Source organism: Balaenoptera musculus, chromosome 15 (genome assembly GCF_009873245.2).
Source record: "Balaenoptera musculus isolate JJ_BM4_2016_0621 chromosome 15, mBalMus1.pri.v3, whole genome shotgun sequence".
NCBI lineage: Eukaryota > Metazoa > Chordata > Mammalia > Artiodactyla > Balaenopteridae > Balaenoptera > Balaenoptera musculus.
The window spans coordinates 28,021,065-28,037,703 of NC_045799.1; the positions used below are offsets into that span (position 1 = coordinate 28,021,065).

Consider the following 16,639-nt stretch of genomic DNA (forward strand, 5'->3'; position numbering starts at 1 on the left):
TTTTTTAAATAGCAAAAGCTCGTCCCCCCAGGAGGCGTGTTGCAGCTGTGGCCGTGGCAGTTCCCAGGTGATGTCAGTCCTGGCCCCGTGCCAGCCCCGGCCCCTTGGAGACGGTCTTGGTGGGTTCAGCTTGACTGTTTTTCCTTCCTGAGACTTGAGGACACCTTCCTGTCTCAAAGAAAGCAGCCTTTCCAGGGCTTTCTGAGAGCCAGGGGCGGGGGAGGTGGTGGGCCTGGGCCGAGAGGAGAGGGGGAGGCGGGGGAAGATGGGTGAGGGGTGGGGAGGAGGGGGAGACAGCGTCGAGGAGAAGAGTGAGGTTCGGGCGAGCTGCACACAGGCCCAGATCCGGGTGACTTCTTAACCACCCCACAGGGGACAGGAGGGGGTGTGCTCCTTGGGAATCCGAGGCCCGCCTCCCTGACCCCTTCCTCACCCTGCCCTGGCTGCTGCCTGGGGGGACGCGCTGGGGTGGGGTGGGGTTGGGGGCAAGAGATGTTCCCACGGAGTTCCCAGCTGGTCAGCGCCTTCTCTCTTCCCTAAGCTCTAAGCCCGTCCCTCTCTCCTTTATGGCTAAAGGCCCGTTGCCAGTATCTTCTGAGCTTCCAGGCACGGGTTTCTACAGATGGGATGAATCGCAGAGCTGGGTTCGAGGTCTAACTGCACTCCTAGCTGTGTGACCTCAGGCCAGCCACTGCTCCTTTTTGAGCCCCATCTGTGAAATGGGTAAAACCCACCTTGCAGGGTGGATACGAGACCGCACGATGTGATGCAGGTTCACGGACCCAAACCCAGACTCTGAATCCCCCTGTGTGGGCTGGGGTGAAGACCCAGGCTGGTGGGATGACCTTTTCTGTCTTGTTCTGGAAGACGAGCCTCTTGGTCCTGCAGCAGGTACCTGCTGAGCACCCACTATTTGCTGGCACTGCGGGAGGCCCTGGGATGCTGCCGCGTGGTGGCAGCCAGAGGTGTCGTGAGCAGGGGTTCTGGCCCAGCTCAGTGGCCTGGGGAGAGTTGCCTCCTGCCTCGGAACCTTGACACTGAGCACGTGGGCAACAGAGGAGGGAGGTTAAGTGGGTGGCTCTCGACTCTGCATGCCTGGGTCCAAATCCTGACCTGTCATTCAGTGGCTGTGTGCCCTTGGGGAGCCATGAGGATGCTAACAGCCCCTGCCTCACGGGGTTGGGAGGAGTAGGTGAGTTATGGGGCTCACACCATGCCTGGCACAGATGCGGTGCTCTGTGAGCCTTCACCATTATTTTCTTCTCTGTCCGCAGAGGCTCGCCGTGCTTTGACTTCTTCTCAGAGCCGCTCTGGGCGCTCAGAGGAGACGTGTCAGGGATTATCAGGTTACGTTCAGGGGAGATCCAGGGACCCACAGGTGCCCCATCACTCATCTCATGCAGGGGTGGCCTGGACAGCTTTGCAGAACCTTTCACACTCGGCAAAACCTCTTCTTGCCTCAGAGGCATCATCCTTACGTTTCCTCTACTCTCTCCCACTCACACATCCCCACGCACCTTGGAAGCACCCGTCATACTTTTACTATTTGCTCAGAGCCTGTTGTTCTGATAGACCTCAGCCCCCGTGAGAGCAGGCACCACATCTGTCTTATTCTCTGGCCATCCCTAGAGCCTTGCGTGGTCCACAGAGCAGTTCAATACACGTTTGTTGACTGATTGCCTGACAGGCTGAGCCAGCCACCTTAAGTAGGTCTATGATGTTAAACTCTATCCTGTGCCTCCTGCTGAGGTTTACCTCCTTGCTGTGGCTCAGGCCTTGGGATCCGGAGCCAGACCCTCTGGGTTTGAATCACGTCTGTGCCATTGCTGAGCTGGGTGACGTTGGGCCTTGTTTTCTAGTCTATGAAATGGCGATGACAACAGTACCAACTTACATGGGTTGTTGCAAGATTAAGTGAGGCCATACTTGTGAGTCACCCGGAGCGGTGCCTCTGACTCTCATGCTTATTGCTGCTCGGCGTGGGGACGAGGGGGTGTGGTGTCACCAAGCAGTGAAAACAGTGACTGGTTCTGGCCCATCTCTGACTTGCTATGTGATATTGGGGATGCACCTTGCCTGCTCTGGGCCTCAGTGTCCCCATTGGTGACCTGAGGGGTTCTAAGGAGATGAACTCCAGGCCCTTCCATTTAAACCCTCCAAAACCCTGTGTCTGAGCCTCTCCAGTTCTGGGAGTGTCGGCAAAGCTGCGAGCCGGTGGGAGATGCAGGTTCCTGGCCCCAAACCCAGACTCTGATTCCCCCAGTGCAGGCTGGGCCCTGAGCAGAGGTGAAGACCCAGGCTGGGGGAATGACTTATCTGTCTTGTTCTGGAAGCCCAGGTTCAGTCAGGCCCTTACAGGATTGGGTACCTACCTGGTGACGGGGTGTTGGCCAGTGGTTGAAAACCCAGTGGGGCTCTGCAGCCAGAACACCTGGTTCAAATCCACTTGCTTACCAGGGGCCAGGTGAACGTGGGCATGTTCTCTGTGCCTCAGTTTCCTTATCTATAAAATGGAGCAATAACTTGTTGAGTAGGCTACACTAATTAACTTATGTAAAGTGTGCAGACCAAGGCCTGAAACCTTGTAGGCCCTCAAAAAAGTCAGGCACTTTTCCCAGCCTAGAGGATCTGGGCATTCAGAAAACATCAACTCCTAAATTTTACCAGTCTTCCCTCCCATAAGGCCAGTCTGTCCCAGTTTACAAAGCCCTTCTGGTTTACTGTGTGCAGGCTGTGCTAAAATGAGGAAAACCAAGGCCCAGAGAGAGGCAGACACCCACCCTTGGTCACACAGGAGCAGTGACCAAGCTAGACCAGGCCAGGTCTCCTGCCTTCCAGCCAGTTCACCCTCAGCACCTCCCCAGTTTCCAGGCCCTGCTGGCCTACCCTCTGACCCTGGCCCCCTGGGAGCCTGATCCCAGGCCCATGGGGTCTACAAGTCTGGTCTGGATTAGACACGCTGAGAGGCAAACGCTGGCCCCCCCAGCAGGCCGCCTGGCGGGACCCGTGCTCACAGCTGCTGAGGTTCACAGGGACATAAATCATGGTGGCAGGAGGCTCTGGGGCTGGGACCACCTTAGCCTTCTGAAGGGCACAGGGGCCTGAGAGTCATGGGAAGGGATGCCTGGGTCCACTGGGGGTGTTTTCCATCCTCTGTTGGGGCAGCTGAAGCAGGGCAGGTCAGAGGGGGCCAGGAGACCATTTGGCAGGCCTCACATCCTAGGGCCAAGATCTTGACTTTGTTCTAACTATTCACTCTGCAATCATCTACAAACATGCAGATAAGTGACAAAAAGTAGTACAGAGAACTCATATATACCCTTTACCTGGATTCACCAAGTTTTAACAGTTTGGGACATTTGCTTTATCCTTCTCTCGCTCGCACAGATTATTTTTTTCTGAACCATTTGAGAGTATGTCATCTACATCATGTTCCTCTACCCCTTAATACTTCAGGGTGTGTTTCTGAAGCACAAGGATATCCTCTTACATAACCATACTGTTAGTAAATTCAGTGAATGTAACATTGATATAATACTTTAATCTGTTGTTCTTAATCCAATTTTGTCAACTGTCCAGTAATGTCCTCTATAGCATCACCCCACTGCAGGACAGGATCCAGCCCAGAGGCATGTTGCATTTTGCTGTCCAGGTCTAGACTTTTGATATCAAGTCCAGATGAGGTAAAATACACAATAGCAGGAGATGCAGGCAGGGTTGAACAAAGATGTTCAACCGTACATGTGTGTCCCGTGGACTGATGTTTTTGTGAAGCCTCTAATGTTCTCATGATAATGCATCATACTTGTGACTGTATATGGTTGCTTAAGAGTTAACTTGCTAAATATGTTAGAGTTTTTGGAATTCTATTCTGTGGGGTTTTTATTTTTTTAATCTAATAGGAGCCTCATAAAATGGAAGTGGCCTGGGCCAATGAGAGGAACTTAACGTGGTAGAGGAGCCCTGGGCTGGAGGGAGGTACCTTGCATTCTCAGCCCAGCTCAGCTCCAAATGTTGTGCAAATCTGGCTCATCGCTGTCCCTCTCTGGGCTTCAGTTTCTCCATTGCCATGGGTGGCTTCTGAGTCCTTCCCACTTGCAGCTGTGGAATTAGAGAAGAGAGTCCTGAGTGGTAGGCAGGAAGACCTGGGTTCCCGGTGGCCCAGCACAGTCAGGGACTCACTGGGGGGACCTCGGGCAGGTTGCTTCGTTTGTACGGCTCAGCTTCTCATTGTGAAGTGATGGACTCCGACATCCTTCTTGTGATGATGCTCCTTGTGTCTAATAAGGTTTGGGTGGAGGGTGCAACCTGATATTTAGGCCTCCTGTTCAGGGTCCAAGGTGGCCTGGTTGAAGTTGCTCATTCCACCCACCTCAGCCCTGGGTTTCTTCTCCCTGAGCTCCTTTAAATCCTCTGGGCCCGAGTCGGCCCTCGCTCAGGCAGCCTGGAGAAGCCTGGCTGGGTTGGCCCATCCTGAAGGTGGAAAGCTTGTGTGTTGGGGACAGTGATGTTAGGCAAATGGCCCCCAGAGGTACTGGTCCACAGCTGTGCCTCTCCCAAGTCATGTGTGTTGGGCTGGCCTTGTAGCTCACATGGGCCCCGAGACATTAACTGTCCATTACCCAGGAACGAGGCCCCAGGAAGACAGCAAGCAGCAAAATGTGCAGAACAGAGCACTACACAGCTGCGAAAAAGCATGAAGCAGCTCTTTAAACACTGAAGGTGTATTGTTAAGGAAAAAAAAAGAATCCAAGTGCAGAACAGTGTGTAAAATACTACCTCTCATGTGGAAAAACAAGATATATGTGACTTGCCTGTATCTGCAAACACTGTCTCTGAAGGAATCTCTGAGACTCTGGTTACCAGAATTGCCTCTGAGAACTGGAATTGAGTGGCTGGAAGGAAACTCATTGCCAGTTTATTCTTTTGTGTCTTCTGAACTGTGAATACTGTGTGATGTCTATTTCAAGGGGAATACAACTGAAGGAACCTAGTATGGGTAGGTGTGCAAAAGGGCTCCTGGGTTGCTGCTAATTGCATTTCTTGATCTGCATGCTGGGTGCGCAGGTGTGCTCAGTCTGTGAAAGTAACTTAATGGCATGTGCACTGTCCTGCAGGTATATTATACTTTGATAAAAAGTGTTAACTTAGTATGCTGTAAATGATTGTTTAAGTGTATGTGTTTTACAAAAATTCTTCAGGATTACTACAATGTTAACTGTAGTTGTCTTTGGGATGGGTGATATTTCTAGGGTCTTGCAGTATTTGAATTTTTTTACAGTGAAAACATAAGCAGAGAAATCTATAAATACTTTTTCAGAACTAGTAATCAGTATAGAGCATTTCTGGAAGGACACACAGGAAACAGCAGAAGTGCCTTTGGGGAGGAGCCTGAGGGAGGTACATACTTTTCACTGCATACTATTGGATACAACTTACATTATTTACCCAGTGCATAGTCTATTAAAAACGACTAAGGCAAAACAAATAATTATTTTTCTGTCCCAACTGTTCTTGCTGGCTAGGGATTAGGCCAGGGAGGGCCAGAGGGGTCAAGCAACTTCTCCGGGGTCATCCAGCAAATCTGGTGGCAGAAGTGGGCCTCCAGCCCAGAGCACCCAAGTGTCTGCTCTGTCCCCACTCCCAGGTTTCCTGCCATTGACAAGGTCACAGTCCTTTTCCTGTGGCTTTGCCAGGGGCTGCCTGGACCTGGAGCTGGGTAGGTGCTGGGGGTACAGTGTGCTTTCCTAATTAGCTCCCGAAGAGGTATTGTTTGTTGATCTGCAAAATGGGCAGCCCCACTTCAGGCTCTGTCCGAGGGTCAAATACAGGGGGTGACAGAGCAGAGTGGATACAAGCATGGAATGTAGAGCCAGGCTTCAGTTGGTAAACACTAAATAAGTGTCTATTAAAAAAATAGATTAAAAAATAGGCATATGAACGTACCTGGAGGAAAGGGTGGCTGCCTGGCTCTGCCTCCTCTCCTGGCCCCTCTCCCTGTCTCCCCTGCCTCCAGCCCCCCCAGCTTCTCCAATCCTGGCCCCACAGGGACAGATCTGTGAGACGGGGAAACACCGGCCCCCACCTCCCAGGGCTTCTGGGAGAATAATCAGGGTCACAGGGGCTGGCACCCAATCTGGGGCATCTCCAGGGCAAGGGAAGCTCACTTTGGGCTTTACAGGTGGACAGACCTCACATTGTCACCCTGCCATGTGCCAGCCACGTGCCTTTGGATGTCATTGTTTCTTTAAATTTATTTATTTATTTATTTTTGGCTGCGTTGGGTCTTCATTGCTGCGCGTGGGCTTCCTCTAGCTGCGGCGAGCAGGGGCTACTCTTCACTGTGGTGTGCGGGCTTCTCATTGCAGTGGCTTCTCTCGTTGTGGAGCACCGGTTCTGGGCGCGCAGGCTTCAGTAGTTGTGGCTCTCGGGCTCTAGAGCACAGGCTCAGTAGTTGTGGTGCATTGGCTTAGTTGCTCCGCGGCATGTGGGATCTTCCCGGACCAGGGCTCGGACCCGTGTCCCCTGCATTGGGAGGCGGATTCTTAACCACTGTGCCACCAGGGAAGCCCTGTCATTTTTTCTTTAAATCGTCTCAGCTCCAACATGGGCAAAAGCATCCCGTTAGCACACACTCATTTGCACATGTGAAAAACCACGTGCCTACCTAGCCCTGTTTGTAAAGATGTGGATAAGGGATGGGTTAAAGTATGGTATGTTCACAAAATGGAATAAACAGCTACTAAAGGAATGAAGATACCCTTTACCTTTATGTACTGACTTGGGATAACACCCAAGCTAGATTAAGGAAAAAAAAATGCACGGAGCAGAAAGTGGGTACAATATGCTACTGTTTGTGTAAAGAGTGGAAGAAACCATATATGTATATTTCTGTATTTGCTTGGTTATTCACAAGGAATAGGGACGTCACAAAAAAACTAGTGGCTGAGCCTGCCTGCGGCGGGAGAACTGTGGCCGGAGGACAAGAGGGAGGGAGACTTTTCACCACATACCCTCTTGTACCTTTTGAATTTTGAACCATGTGGATGAATATATTCCTTATTCAAAAATAAATAAAATTAAGATTTTTTTTTTTTTTACCAACCACACCAGACACCCAACAGTTGTTCAAGAAGACAGTGAGGAAAGATTGGTTATCTCGATTGCTAGAGAGGGGGGTCCCCTGCCTTCCCCCAGCTCCACCCCCTCCAGGGCACAGGGTGGCACCTGTGACACCTGTGTCTCTTCCAAGGTCCAGGAGAGGGGCCACCTCTGACCTCTGATGTCCCCAGGCCCCTCCCTTCTTCAGCTGGGAACAATTTTTACTTAAAAATACCTTTTATTTTAAACCCATCAATTCTCTCTCTCTCATACACACACCCACACTCATGCACAGACACACACACATCCTCTGTCAACAACAGTCTTTGTTTTTCCAAAAGTTCTGCCTTGTCTCTGACCAGCCAGGGCTCGGGCCGGCTGGATGGGTCCTCACGGCTCTCCAGGGTGGGGTGGAGATGTCCCAGGGGGCCTGCTCAGAGGGTCATGGGCCCAGGCCATTGTCCTCTGGTCCCTACACAAAGAAGGGACCTGGGTTCAGCTCCTGGGGTCTTCCCCTGTTCGCCCAGTGGTTGGCCTCTGGCCTCCTTCTCAGGGTCCTGCTTGGAGCAAATGACACAGGGGTCCAGGCTCATCTCCGAGGCACTCGAACTGGGGCCACCCCCCTCACCTTCAAGCAGCTGCCCCCCAGGTCACGACGGCTACCCTGCAGGAAGAGAGAAAGAGGTATTAGGGAGTTCAGTTGGGTCATCATGAACACTGGAACTAACCTCTGTGTCCAGCAATAGGGGACTTGATAAAAAATCAGTTAGCTGCACAATCAAGTTCTTGCAGAAGGCAGAAGAAACTCTATATGGACTAACAGGGGATGACTAACTCTTTATGGACTAATATCGTTTAAGGACGAAAGCAAGGACTGAGTGCATGTTCCTGTGTGCTGAGATGTCCAGAGAGAAGGGCACACGGGAAATCACTAACGGGTTTCCTCAGAGGAGAGGAATGTGATGAGGAGACAGGATGGGAGGAAGCCTTTTTTTTTTTTTTTTTTAACTCTATATACTTTTTTACTTTTTCCATTTCTTCCTCGTGCGATTTGTTGCTTAAAAAAAAATCCAATATAGTTTAAATCATAGTATTTTACACTCAAGGGCAGAACACACCCCACAGTGGTTCTCCCACTGCCTGGCTGTATACCCAGTGGCCTACTCGTCCACCTCAAAAGTAGATTCTGGAATTCTGGCCTCCCTGCCTTCATTCAGGGTGTTCCCTCTGCCAGGAATACGCTCTCTGGTCCTATTCTAGGAAGATTTCTCTATTCCTGCAATTGCCTAGCACTTCTTGCCTTTCTGGGGCCAGGATAAAACCCAGAAGGGGAAGATGGGGTCTCTCTTGTGTTCTCCCATCAGGCTGGGAGCTCAAGGGGGTGGTCGGGGAAAGTCTTTCACTATGTAGTCCCAGTTCCAGCCCAGGGACTGGCGTGGAGCAGTTGCCAACCAACGCTGCTTGGATCAGGGGTGTCCACTGGAAGACGAGCTGATGGTGGCAGCCCCGGAAGCCACCTGTCCCTCACACTGCAGGGGCAGTCTCTACCCACTGTTCTGAGGTCTGACATGTGGGTTTCATCCTCACTGTAAGCCAGCAAGATCACAGACCTTAGAGTACCCCCTCTTCTGCAGCCTCCAGCGTTGCATGACTGTCTCAGAGGCACCCAGCCAGTTGGTAAAAAGGGCTGGGCTAGAAAAATCCATGTTGTCCAACAGTCTGTCCCGTTTCCAAGACACAATGGTGTCTGAAATCCCACTGTAAATGCTCACCCCCGAGCCTGACTAGGAGATAATGGGACCGGCATTTTTCTCAGCCATCTAGAGAAACCGCTGACCATCTCGGAGCTCTGCCCGCTGCCCCGCTCAACTCCTGGGCCCAGGTTGGGGCAGATCCATCCAGATGCGAGCCCAGCCTCCCTTGAGGCTCTCCGGGCCCAGGGACAGCATGTTCATTCACAGGCAGGGCTATTTTGAGGGCTGAGGCCACAGTCCCAGCAGAGCCTGGGGCTTGGGCTTCTCAGACAAACTCTGGCAACAGTGGCTGAGAAGGGCGGATGGGGGTGGGGGGTGCAGTGTTGAGGTTGGAGGACAGAAAACCGGCCACCCACCTTTTCACTTTAAGTCCTCAGGGTAAGGGAGAGCCACCTCCACCCCAAGTCTGGCAGTCATTGCGAGACCTGTGTCCCCTGAGGATGCTGGGACTGTTCAGCTCCCTGAACCTCAGTTTCTTCATCTGTGAAATGGGGACAAAATGATTCTACTTGCCACCACAGGGTGCAATCAAATGCAACCGCAGCTGTGAAAGAGGCTTGTAAACTGCCAAATGCATTTAGAAGAAGCCTTGACTAGGCCCCAGCTTCTTTGTCCCTTTGTGCTTCAGCGCCAAGGGCTCTGGGAAGCACTGTAGTTAGGAGGTGGCTAGAGTGAAACAGACCTGGGCTTCAACCCCTGCTCTGTCTTGGATTACCTGTCAGACCTCAGGCAAGTGACTTCAGCTCATTGAGCCTCGGCTTCCCCATGTGTAAAGTTAGTTACTGTGAGGATTACACACGTTAACGCAGGTAAAGCCCTTAGCACAGTGTCAGGGATATAGTACGTGTTCCATGAATGTTCACAAGTATTAGCATCAGTATCGTCTGGTGATGGCACCTCCTTGCCCCACTGCCCTCTGTGCCACCTCTGCTCCTGAGCTGGTACGCCAAGTGGGGAAGGCCTTACAAGATGATCCTATCTGACCGCCACCCCCAGGTAACAAAAGGGAAAACAGGGCAGAGACAAGAACCTCCTTTCCACCTCCCCTTGCTATTTCTACCACAGAGGGCCACACCTAACCCCTCCTTAAACAGGAAGATGCTACAGGGAGCTATTTCCATGGTGACCCCAACCCCAGACCAGCCAGCTGGGAACGAGGTGGTGGCTCAGGGTGAAGGGATAGGGTCTGGGGCCTTGGAGCTCTCTGGTCACCAAAGCTGAGAAGGAAGGCTCCCACAGGCTCCCCAAGACAGCCAGTTTTCTTCTAGTCGAGTCCTCAAGTCTTTGGGGGCCAGAGCCAGCCAGGATCACCCCTTTTGCTTATTCCCAGAGGAGCCTGTGTGCTTGAGAGCATGGCTTCCACAGCCAAATTTGGCTGGGTTCTAGGTCCTGTATACAGATCCCAGGGAAGCAGCCAGACCCAGGCGAGGCCCTGTGATCTGCGGGACAGGCCTGAGACCAGCAGAGAAGCCCCCAGCCTACCTGCTGTGGGGGGCAGGCACCTGATGGACACACCCTCTCCCCGGGGCCTGTTGTTACAGGGCCCTCCCATACTAACCTTTTCCACATCCCAGTTGGGCAGGCCTGAGTTCGAATCCTGACTCCATCATGGGCGGTGTCTCTGAACCAGTGACAGCATCTCTAAGCAGTTGGGGATAACCAGAGCACCTCCTTCCCCAGCTGCGGGGGGGTTTTAATGGTAACACGTGGAGAGCGCTTAGCACGAGAGATCAGTGCTCATCAAGACTGCTGACACTGCTGTCACTGGCCAGTCTTCGCCTCCCCTCTATGCATTGCCACCTTCAACGTCTACCCTTTTCCTTTTCTAGGCTCTAGCTCTGTGTCCTGCTCCTAGAACATCTTCCCCTACTGCCTCAACCTGCCTGCTTCCATCCCCAAGCCTCTGTCAGGAACTTAGCCACTGGGTCAGGGGCTTCCTCTGGCCCTGACAGTCCCTTTGTGCACCCCCCTCCCCATCAGACCACAGCATCCCTGTTTTCACCTCCAGGCCCTGCCCTGGGCCCGCACTGGGAGTTCCTGATGGTGGCGGATGGGCATCCACAACCTGCTTCTCTGGGAATGTTTTCAGAGTCGACAAAAAACAGCTGTCGGGTAGTTAAGGTTTGCTGAACTGAGTGAATAGGTGAAAAGCAGTCAGGGAGTATTGCTGAGGGCCCACAGACCAGGGCCCACAGCTGGGAGGATCAGGGACCCTGGAGAGAGTTCAAATCTGAAACGAAAAAGACTGACTTAGGGAAACTGAGGCAACAATGGCAGGTGAGAGGCCAGAAGGGGGTGGTCTGAGGCCAGGACACAGAGGCTTCCCCAGAACAGAGTGAAGAGGGGAGCTGGGGAAGTTGTGAGAACCAAAGACTAGGGGACCCAGAGGCGTGACTCCAATCCCCCATGCCTTTTTTTTTTTTTTAAATTTTTATTTTATACTGGAGCATAGTTGATTAACAATGTTGTGTTAGTTTCAGGTGTACAGCAAAGTGATTCAGTTATACCTATACATGTATCTATTCTTTTTCAAATTTTTTTCCCATTTAGGTTATTACAGAATACTGAGCAGAGTTCCCTGTGCCCCCATGCTCTTTCATTTTCCAAAAGGCCACGGGCCAGTCAGGGACTCTCTCAGCCTCAGTTTCCCCAGCTGTAAATAGTAGCTGCTAGAATCCAAAGCTGTCACAAGACAAGCCTCCTTATTCTAAGAAAAGCCCAGGCCAGAAAGGGGAAAGGCTGGGGGTGAAGCAGGCTCCTTGGGGCCTGTGCAGGAGAACCAGCTTTCAACCAGGAGCACCCCCCAGCAACCTCTGCTGCTACTCACCCCCGTCCGTCCCCTACCAGCCTGGTTCTCATCCTTACTTAGGACAGACCACAGGAGCTTACCTCCAGCTCTGCCCGGCTGGCTCAACAGTGCCCTTCCCCAGCACTCCATCTCTTTGGGGGCTGGGTATCCTCAAGAGACCCCCTCCTTCACACCTACTGCTCATCAGCTGGGTACCTCAGGCTCTTGACTGGGGGTGTGCATCCCCTTTTCTTCTCAGTCTCCTGCCCTTGGGTCAGTCTCAGGATACGGGACAATTATTTTACGGTAAGGGCAGCTCAGGGCAACACATACCCAGCAAACCCAGAGCCTGCATTCTGGCTTTCGAGCTGAGTAATGTGGGCACCCCTCTGAGCCCCAGGTCCTCACCAGTCATAAAACGGGCAGAACTACCTGCCTGATGGGGTTCTTGTGAAGGTAAAAAGAAAGACCAGGAATGATAAAACGGGTCCTGCCTGACGGGGTTCTTGTGAAGGTAAAAAGAAAGACCAGGAATGCGCGCCCGTACATAGGAAGAGCTCAATAAATGATAGCCTTTGTTATGATTTCCCCACACGCTCTTCCCAGCACACTCCTAGTGGGAGGGGGTGTCCTTCGATGAGCAATCTCCATCCTCTAAATCACGCCCGAGCTCTGGGCTTCCCTGCACCCCTTGTTTGGGGAACATTGTGAGCGGTTCTGTTCCACACCAAACTCTGGGCCTGGAGGGCCGCACCCTCGACGACTCCACGTCTCTTCCCCCTCTCTTCATTGGGGTCTCGGCCCCTCTTTTGCTCCGTAAGAGGCCCGTTCCCTGACCCTGCGGCCGCAGTACTGGAGCGCCGCGCGCACTCACCCCCTTGCGCTGGTTGCTGAGGCAGAAGGTGCAGATGGAACGCGGCTGGCGGCCGCCGTCGGGGGCGGCTGGGACCGCGCTCTTGGCGGTGCCCGCCGCTCGGAAGCACGGCTGCCCGTCGTCGGCCGCGTCGCCCAGCAGCAGCACGTTGGCCAGGTGCGCGATGTAGCTGGACGCCAAGCGCAGCGTCTCGATCTTGGATAGCTTGCGGTCCACCGGCTCGGTGGGGATGAGCGTGCGCAGCGCCGTGAAGGCCGTGTTCACGCTCTGCGTGCGGTCCCGCTCCCGCGCGTTGGCCGCCTGCCGCTGTCGCACCACCACCACCGGGCCCGCGCTGCTGGCCGCCCGCCGCCCGCCTCCGGGGCCCGGGCCGCGCCGTGCCGCCTCCAGGCCCTCGCAGCAGCCGAACGACTGGTCGGAGGCGTCGCTCTCGCTGCGGTTCTCCTCGTCCTCGCTCAGTAGCCGCACGTCCGGGTACAGCACGTGCGCGCCGACGGGGCGCAGCAGCGCGAACGCCATGGGCGGCCGGCCGCTTCCCTTGGTGCGCCGCGTCCCAGCGTCTGCCGCGCCCCGCCGTGCGCTCCCGCGCGCTCCCACGGCTCAGCCGGTCACCGCCTTATAGCCGAGGGAGGGGCCAGTCCCGAGGCCGCCCCGGCCGGGGCGGGGGGCTCCGCCCTGGCCAATGGGGAGGCGCTCGCCGCGCCCCGGCCAATGGCTACGGGCCCTTCGCCCCAGTTCCCCAGGTTGAAAGCGGCCCGCGAGCTGGTGGCCCGCCCTGAAGGCTCTGGATCCCCGCGGGCGAGCGGGGCAAAAGCCGGGGGTCGGAATGGGTTGGGTGGGTGGAGTGGGCTGTTCCCAGATCCGGACTCATCTTCAGCCTAGACCGCAGGGAGGCTTCGGGCAGGTCCCTTTTCCTCTCCTGGCTTCAGTTTCCTCGTTCGAAAAGAAGATTGTAGAGAAACCAGCTCGGGTTTTTCCTTCCTCAAATTCTAATACTGTGGTTCTGCAACTTTCGTGTAAGAATTAGGGAAGGGGGGGCTTTTGACTTGATAAATTCCCGGATTCCCCCCAATCTGATTCAGCCGACCCAGGATTCTGCATTATGTACAGGATGGTGGTGTCAGTGGAGAACAGTTGGAGAAACACTATAAACTTTCCAAATAAGGGCTCGATGGTGTCACATCCCTGACGACAAACTTAAAAAAAAAAAAAAAAAAAAGCAAAACAAAAACAAAACACACCAACGCCAGTAACTCCATTCATTCATTCATTTATTCAACAAATATTTATCGGGTCCCTGCTATGCCAGGCATGGTTTTAGGTGAGAACAGAGATGTGAACAAAACAAACTCTTTGCTTTCACAGAGTTGACATTTTGGTTGAGGTCCTACCACCAAAATGGTTGTGCGAGACACAGTGCTGAGTGCTTTACTGATCTTTACTTTCCTCTGCTGAAGTTGTGGGGAAGAACCCCTGATTTACAGATAAGACAGCTCTGGCCTTCAGGGTGAGTGAGGGCAGTGGCCCCAGCCTGTTTGGGACCCACTATCACCCCTGTCCTGTCTCCACCCCAGTAAAATGCAAGTTTCTCTCCCTTACTCCCCACAATCCCATCCTGGACTGCAGCAGCCTCCCTGGCTCCAAATCCACACACTTCCCTTCCCTCTGCTTGAAGTGCCAACACCACCCCCTCAAAAAACTCACCCTTACGAAGAGAGGGGGTGGGGGGAAATATCTTCCCTCATTGCCTTCCTTCCTTCTGAAAACCTTAGATTGTTCAGCCTGACATCTGACATGTCCTCTTCCTCAGAGGCCCTGGGAAGAATTACTGAGCTGATGATGGTTGTTGGGGTCCCCAGGTTGCTCATGCCCCTTTCCCAGCTCCATCCTGGGGACCGGCCAAGCCTATATTTGCTTGGCCTTGACAATAACTTTCTCTTTAGCCCAAATGGCAGCCCATGCGGCAGAGAGAGCACAGGGAGTGAAGTTGGAAGGTTTCTAGGTGCGTTTCGGCTCCATCTTCCTTCTGGGCATCAGTTTTCTTGACGATGCCTCCCAGCTCTGCCATGCTGTGCATTCCTGGCTCCCAGACCCAGGCCAGAGTGGGGGAGAGATGGGGAGCTGGCTGCTGGGAGAGCAGTCCCTGAAGTCTTCAGGCCCTAGGGTCTTCAGGAAGGTCTGTTCCCACACCTGGCTCTCCCCCCCCTTCATTTGACAGTGACCCCAGCCAGGCTGGGCTTTGGGAAGGAGGAGAAGGAGGCTGCGAGGCCCCCTCCCTGCAGGGCCAGCCCCACACACAGCCCCAGGCCAAGCTGCTGCTTCCTGAGCCGATGAATTATTACCGGGAGATTTCCTTCCCTGTCTGCGCCTCCTCACAGGGGCTCCCGCTCCCTTCACTTTCGCTTCCCCCCCCTCCCCCTCTCTTCTGCTCTGGACCCTCAGGCGGCTTGAAATTCCTCAGTCCAGCCCCCTCCCATTCCAGCAAGACCTGGAGGAGCCAAATAGGGCGTGAACTGGGCCCGGAAGGTGGGGAGGGGGCTTCCTTGGAAGGCGCATTCATTCATTCGCTCCTCAGGCAGGTTTTGACATAGACGACCCTGGGAGTAAAATAAAACCATGAATGAGACTCAGGGCCTTCTGCAGCCCAGAGGGGAAGGCGAGCTGTAAACAAAGAATTCCAGGACAATGTGGTCGGTGCAAGCCAGGGCCTGGCATCAGAGAGACCCGGTTCCGGCCCAAGGTTAGCAGCCTCTTGGAGTCTCAGCTTCCTGCTCTGAAAACGGAGGGGTAATAATAGTACTTATTCCTAGAGCTGATAATGAGTTTATGCCAGGAATGCCAGGGCCTGGCACACGGAGCGCGAAACACCCGAGAGCAGTCTGTGCTAGTGGTGTCCGGGGCTGGGGCCCGCCGCTGAGGAGCACCTTGCCTGGGAAGGGACTGAGCAGCTTGGACTCTTCTAGGCCTTGTCCCTGGGAGTGGGGAGGGGGCTCCTGTGAGTCCCAGCCCACCCACACGAGGCTTTCAGCTCCTCCCCTCCTCTGTTCCTCACCCTGCTGCAGCCCCACGGGCCTCCTCGCTATCCCTGGAGCCCACTTCTGCCTGGCACCCACTGTCCCCAGATATTCCCATAGCTAATTCCCTTACTTCCGTCCCATCTTCCCTCAAATCTCATCTCCTCAGGGAGGCCTCCCCTACCCCTCAGTGCTCCTCTGGCTCTCCCTCTCCCCTTCCCCTGCTTTACTTCTTTCCAGAGTATTCATCATTACTTTCACTCATTCATTTATTCATTCATCCACAAATGTTAATTGAGTACCTGCTATGCACCAGGCACGGTTCTGGGTACTGGGAATACAGTGGCAAACACACTACATATTTATTTGTCTGCCAGCTGTCTATCTGCACCAGAAAATAAGCTTCTTGGGGCAGCGACTTTGTATCAATATTTTGCTCATCTCACTTCCTCCTCATCACAACCTTCTGAGGTAGGTATTGTTATTCCCATGTCACAGATGAAGAAACTGAGGTTCCGAGAAGGGAAGGTGACTTGCCAAGGTCACACCGGGGCCAGCGGAGGAACTCAGCTCAGTCTTCCTCAGCCACACTGCCTCTCAGGCAGCCCAGAGGCGTGTGAGGGCTGAGTAGGAGTCTACCAGGTAAGAGGAGGAGGGTCTTACAGGGTGAGAGAACAGCAGCTGACCCCTGCCTTCCTGACCAGGGCACCCCGGCCTTCATTCCCGCTGAAACACTTGCAGTTCCTCCGAGGCACCAGCTTTGCCCTGTCTGTCCGCCTCTTCTGGAGACCCATCCCTTCAGGTCTGACCAGACGACCCTACTCCTCCACCAAAGTTCAGTGTAGCTTCTCAGTGAAGCCTGCCTTGTGGCTCCTCCCAAACCTTGGTGCAAAGTCTTGCGCTGACACACTGTGTTTTGACTTCTCTCCCTGATTCCCCACTCCATTTCCCTCCCCCCACCAGGGCACCCACTCTTTTTTTTAAAAAATTAATTAATTAATTAATTAATTAATTTTTGGCTGTGTTGGGTCTTTGTTTCTGTGCGAGGGCTTTCTCTAGTTGCGGCAAGCGGGGGCCACTCTTCATCACGGTGCGCGGGCCTCTCACT

At 53.8% G+C, this 16,639-nt stretch overlaps 1 protein-coding gene across 1 annotated transcript; it reads right to left on the reverse strand.

The window, feature by feature from the left end:
- Positions 1 to 7,319: 7,319 nt before the first annotated feature.
- On the reverse strand, positions 7,320 to 13,102 carry TCF15 (transcription factor 15). Its single transcript, XM_036825991.1, has 2 exons — positions 12,518 to 13,102; positions 7,320 to 7,765 (listed from the first exon to the last, which is right to left on the reverse strand). The coding sequence occupies exons 1-2, from the start codon at positions 13,034 to 13,036 to the stop codon at positions 7,691 to 7,693; spliced, it is 594 nt and encodes a 197-aa protein (XP_036681886.1). The 5' UTR covers positions 13,037 to 13,102; the 3' UTR covers positions 7,320 to 7,690.
- Positions 13,103 to 16,639: the final 3,537 nt, after the last annotated feature.

Coding starts and splice junctions, on each gene's coding strand:
- TCF15 (XM_036825991.1), bottom strand. CDS start 13,036: ATGGCGTTCGCGCTGCTGCGCCCCGTCGGCGCGCACGTGCTGTACCCG. Junction 7,766..12,517: donor TCAGCAACCAGCGCAAGGGG/GTGAGTGCGCGC, acceptor CTCTTCCTGCAG/GGTAGCCGTCGTGACCTGGG.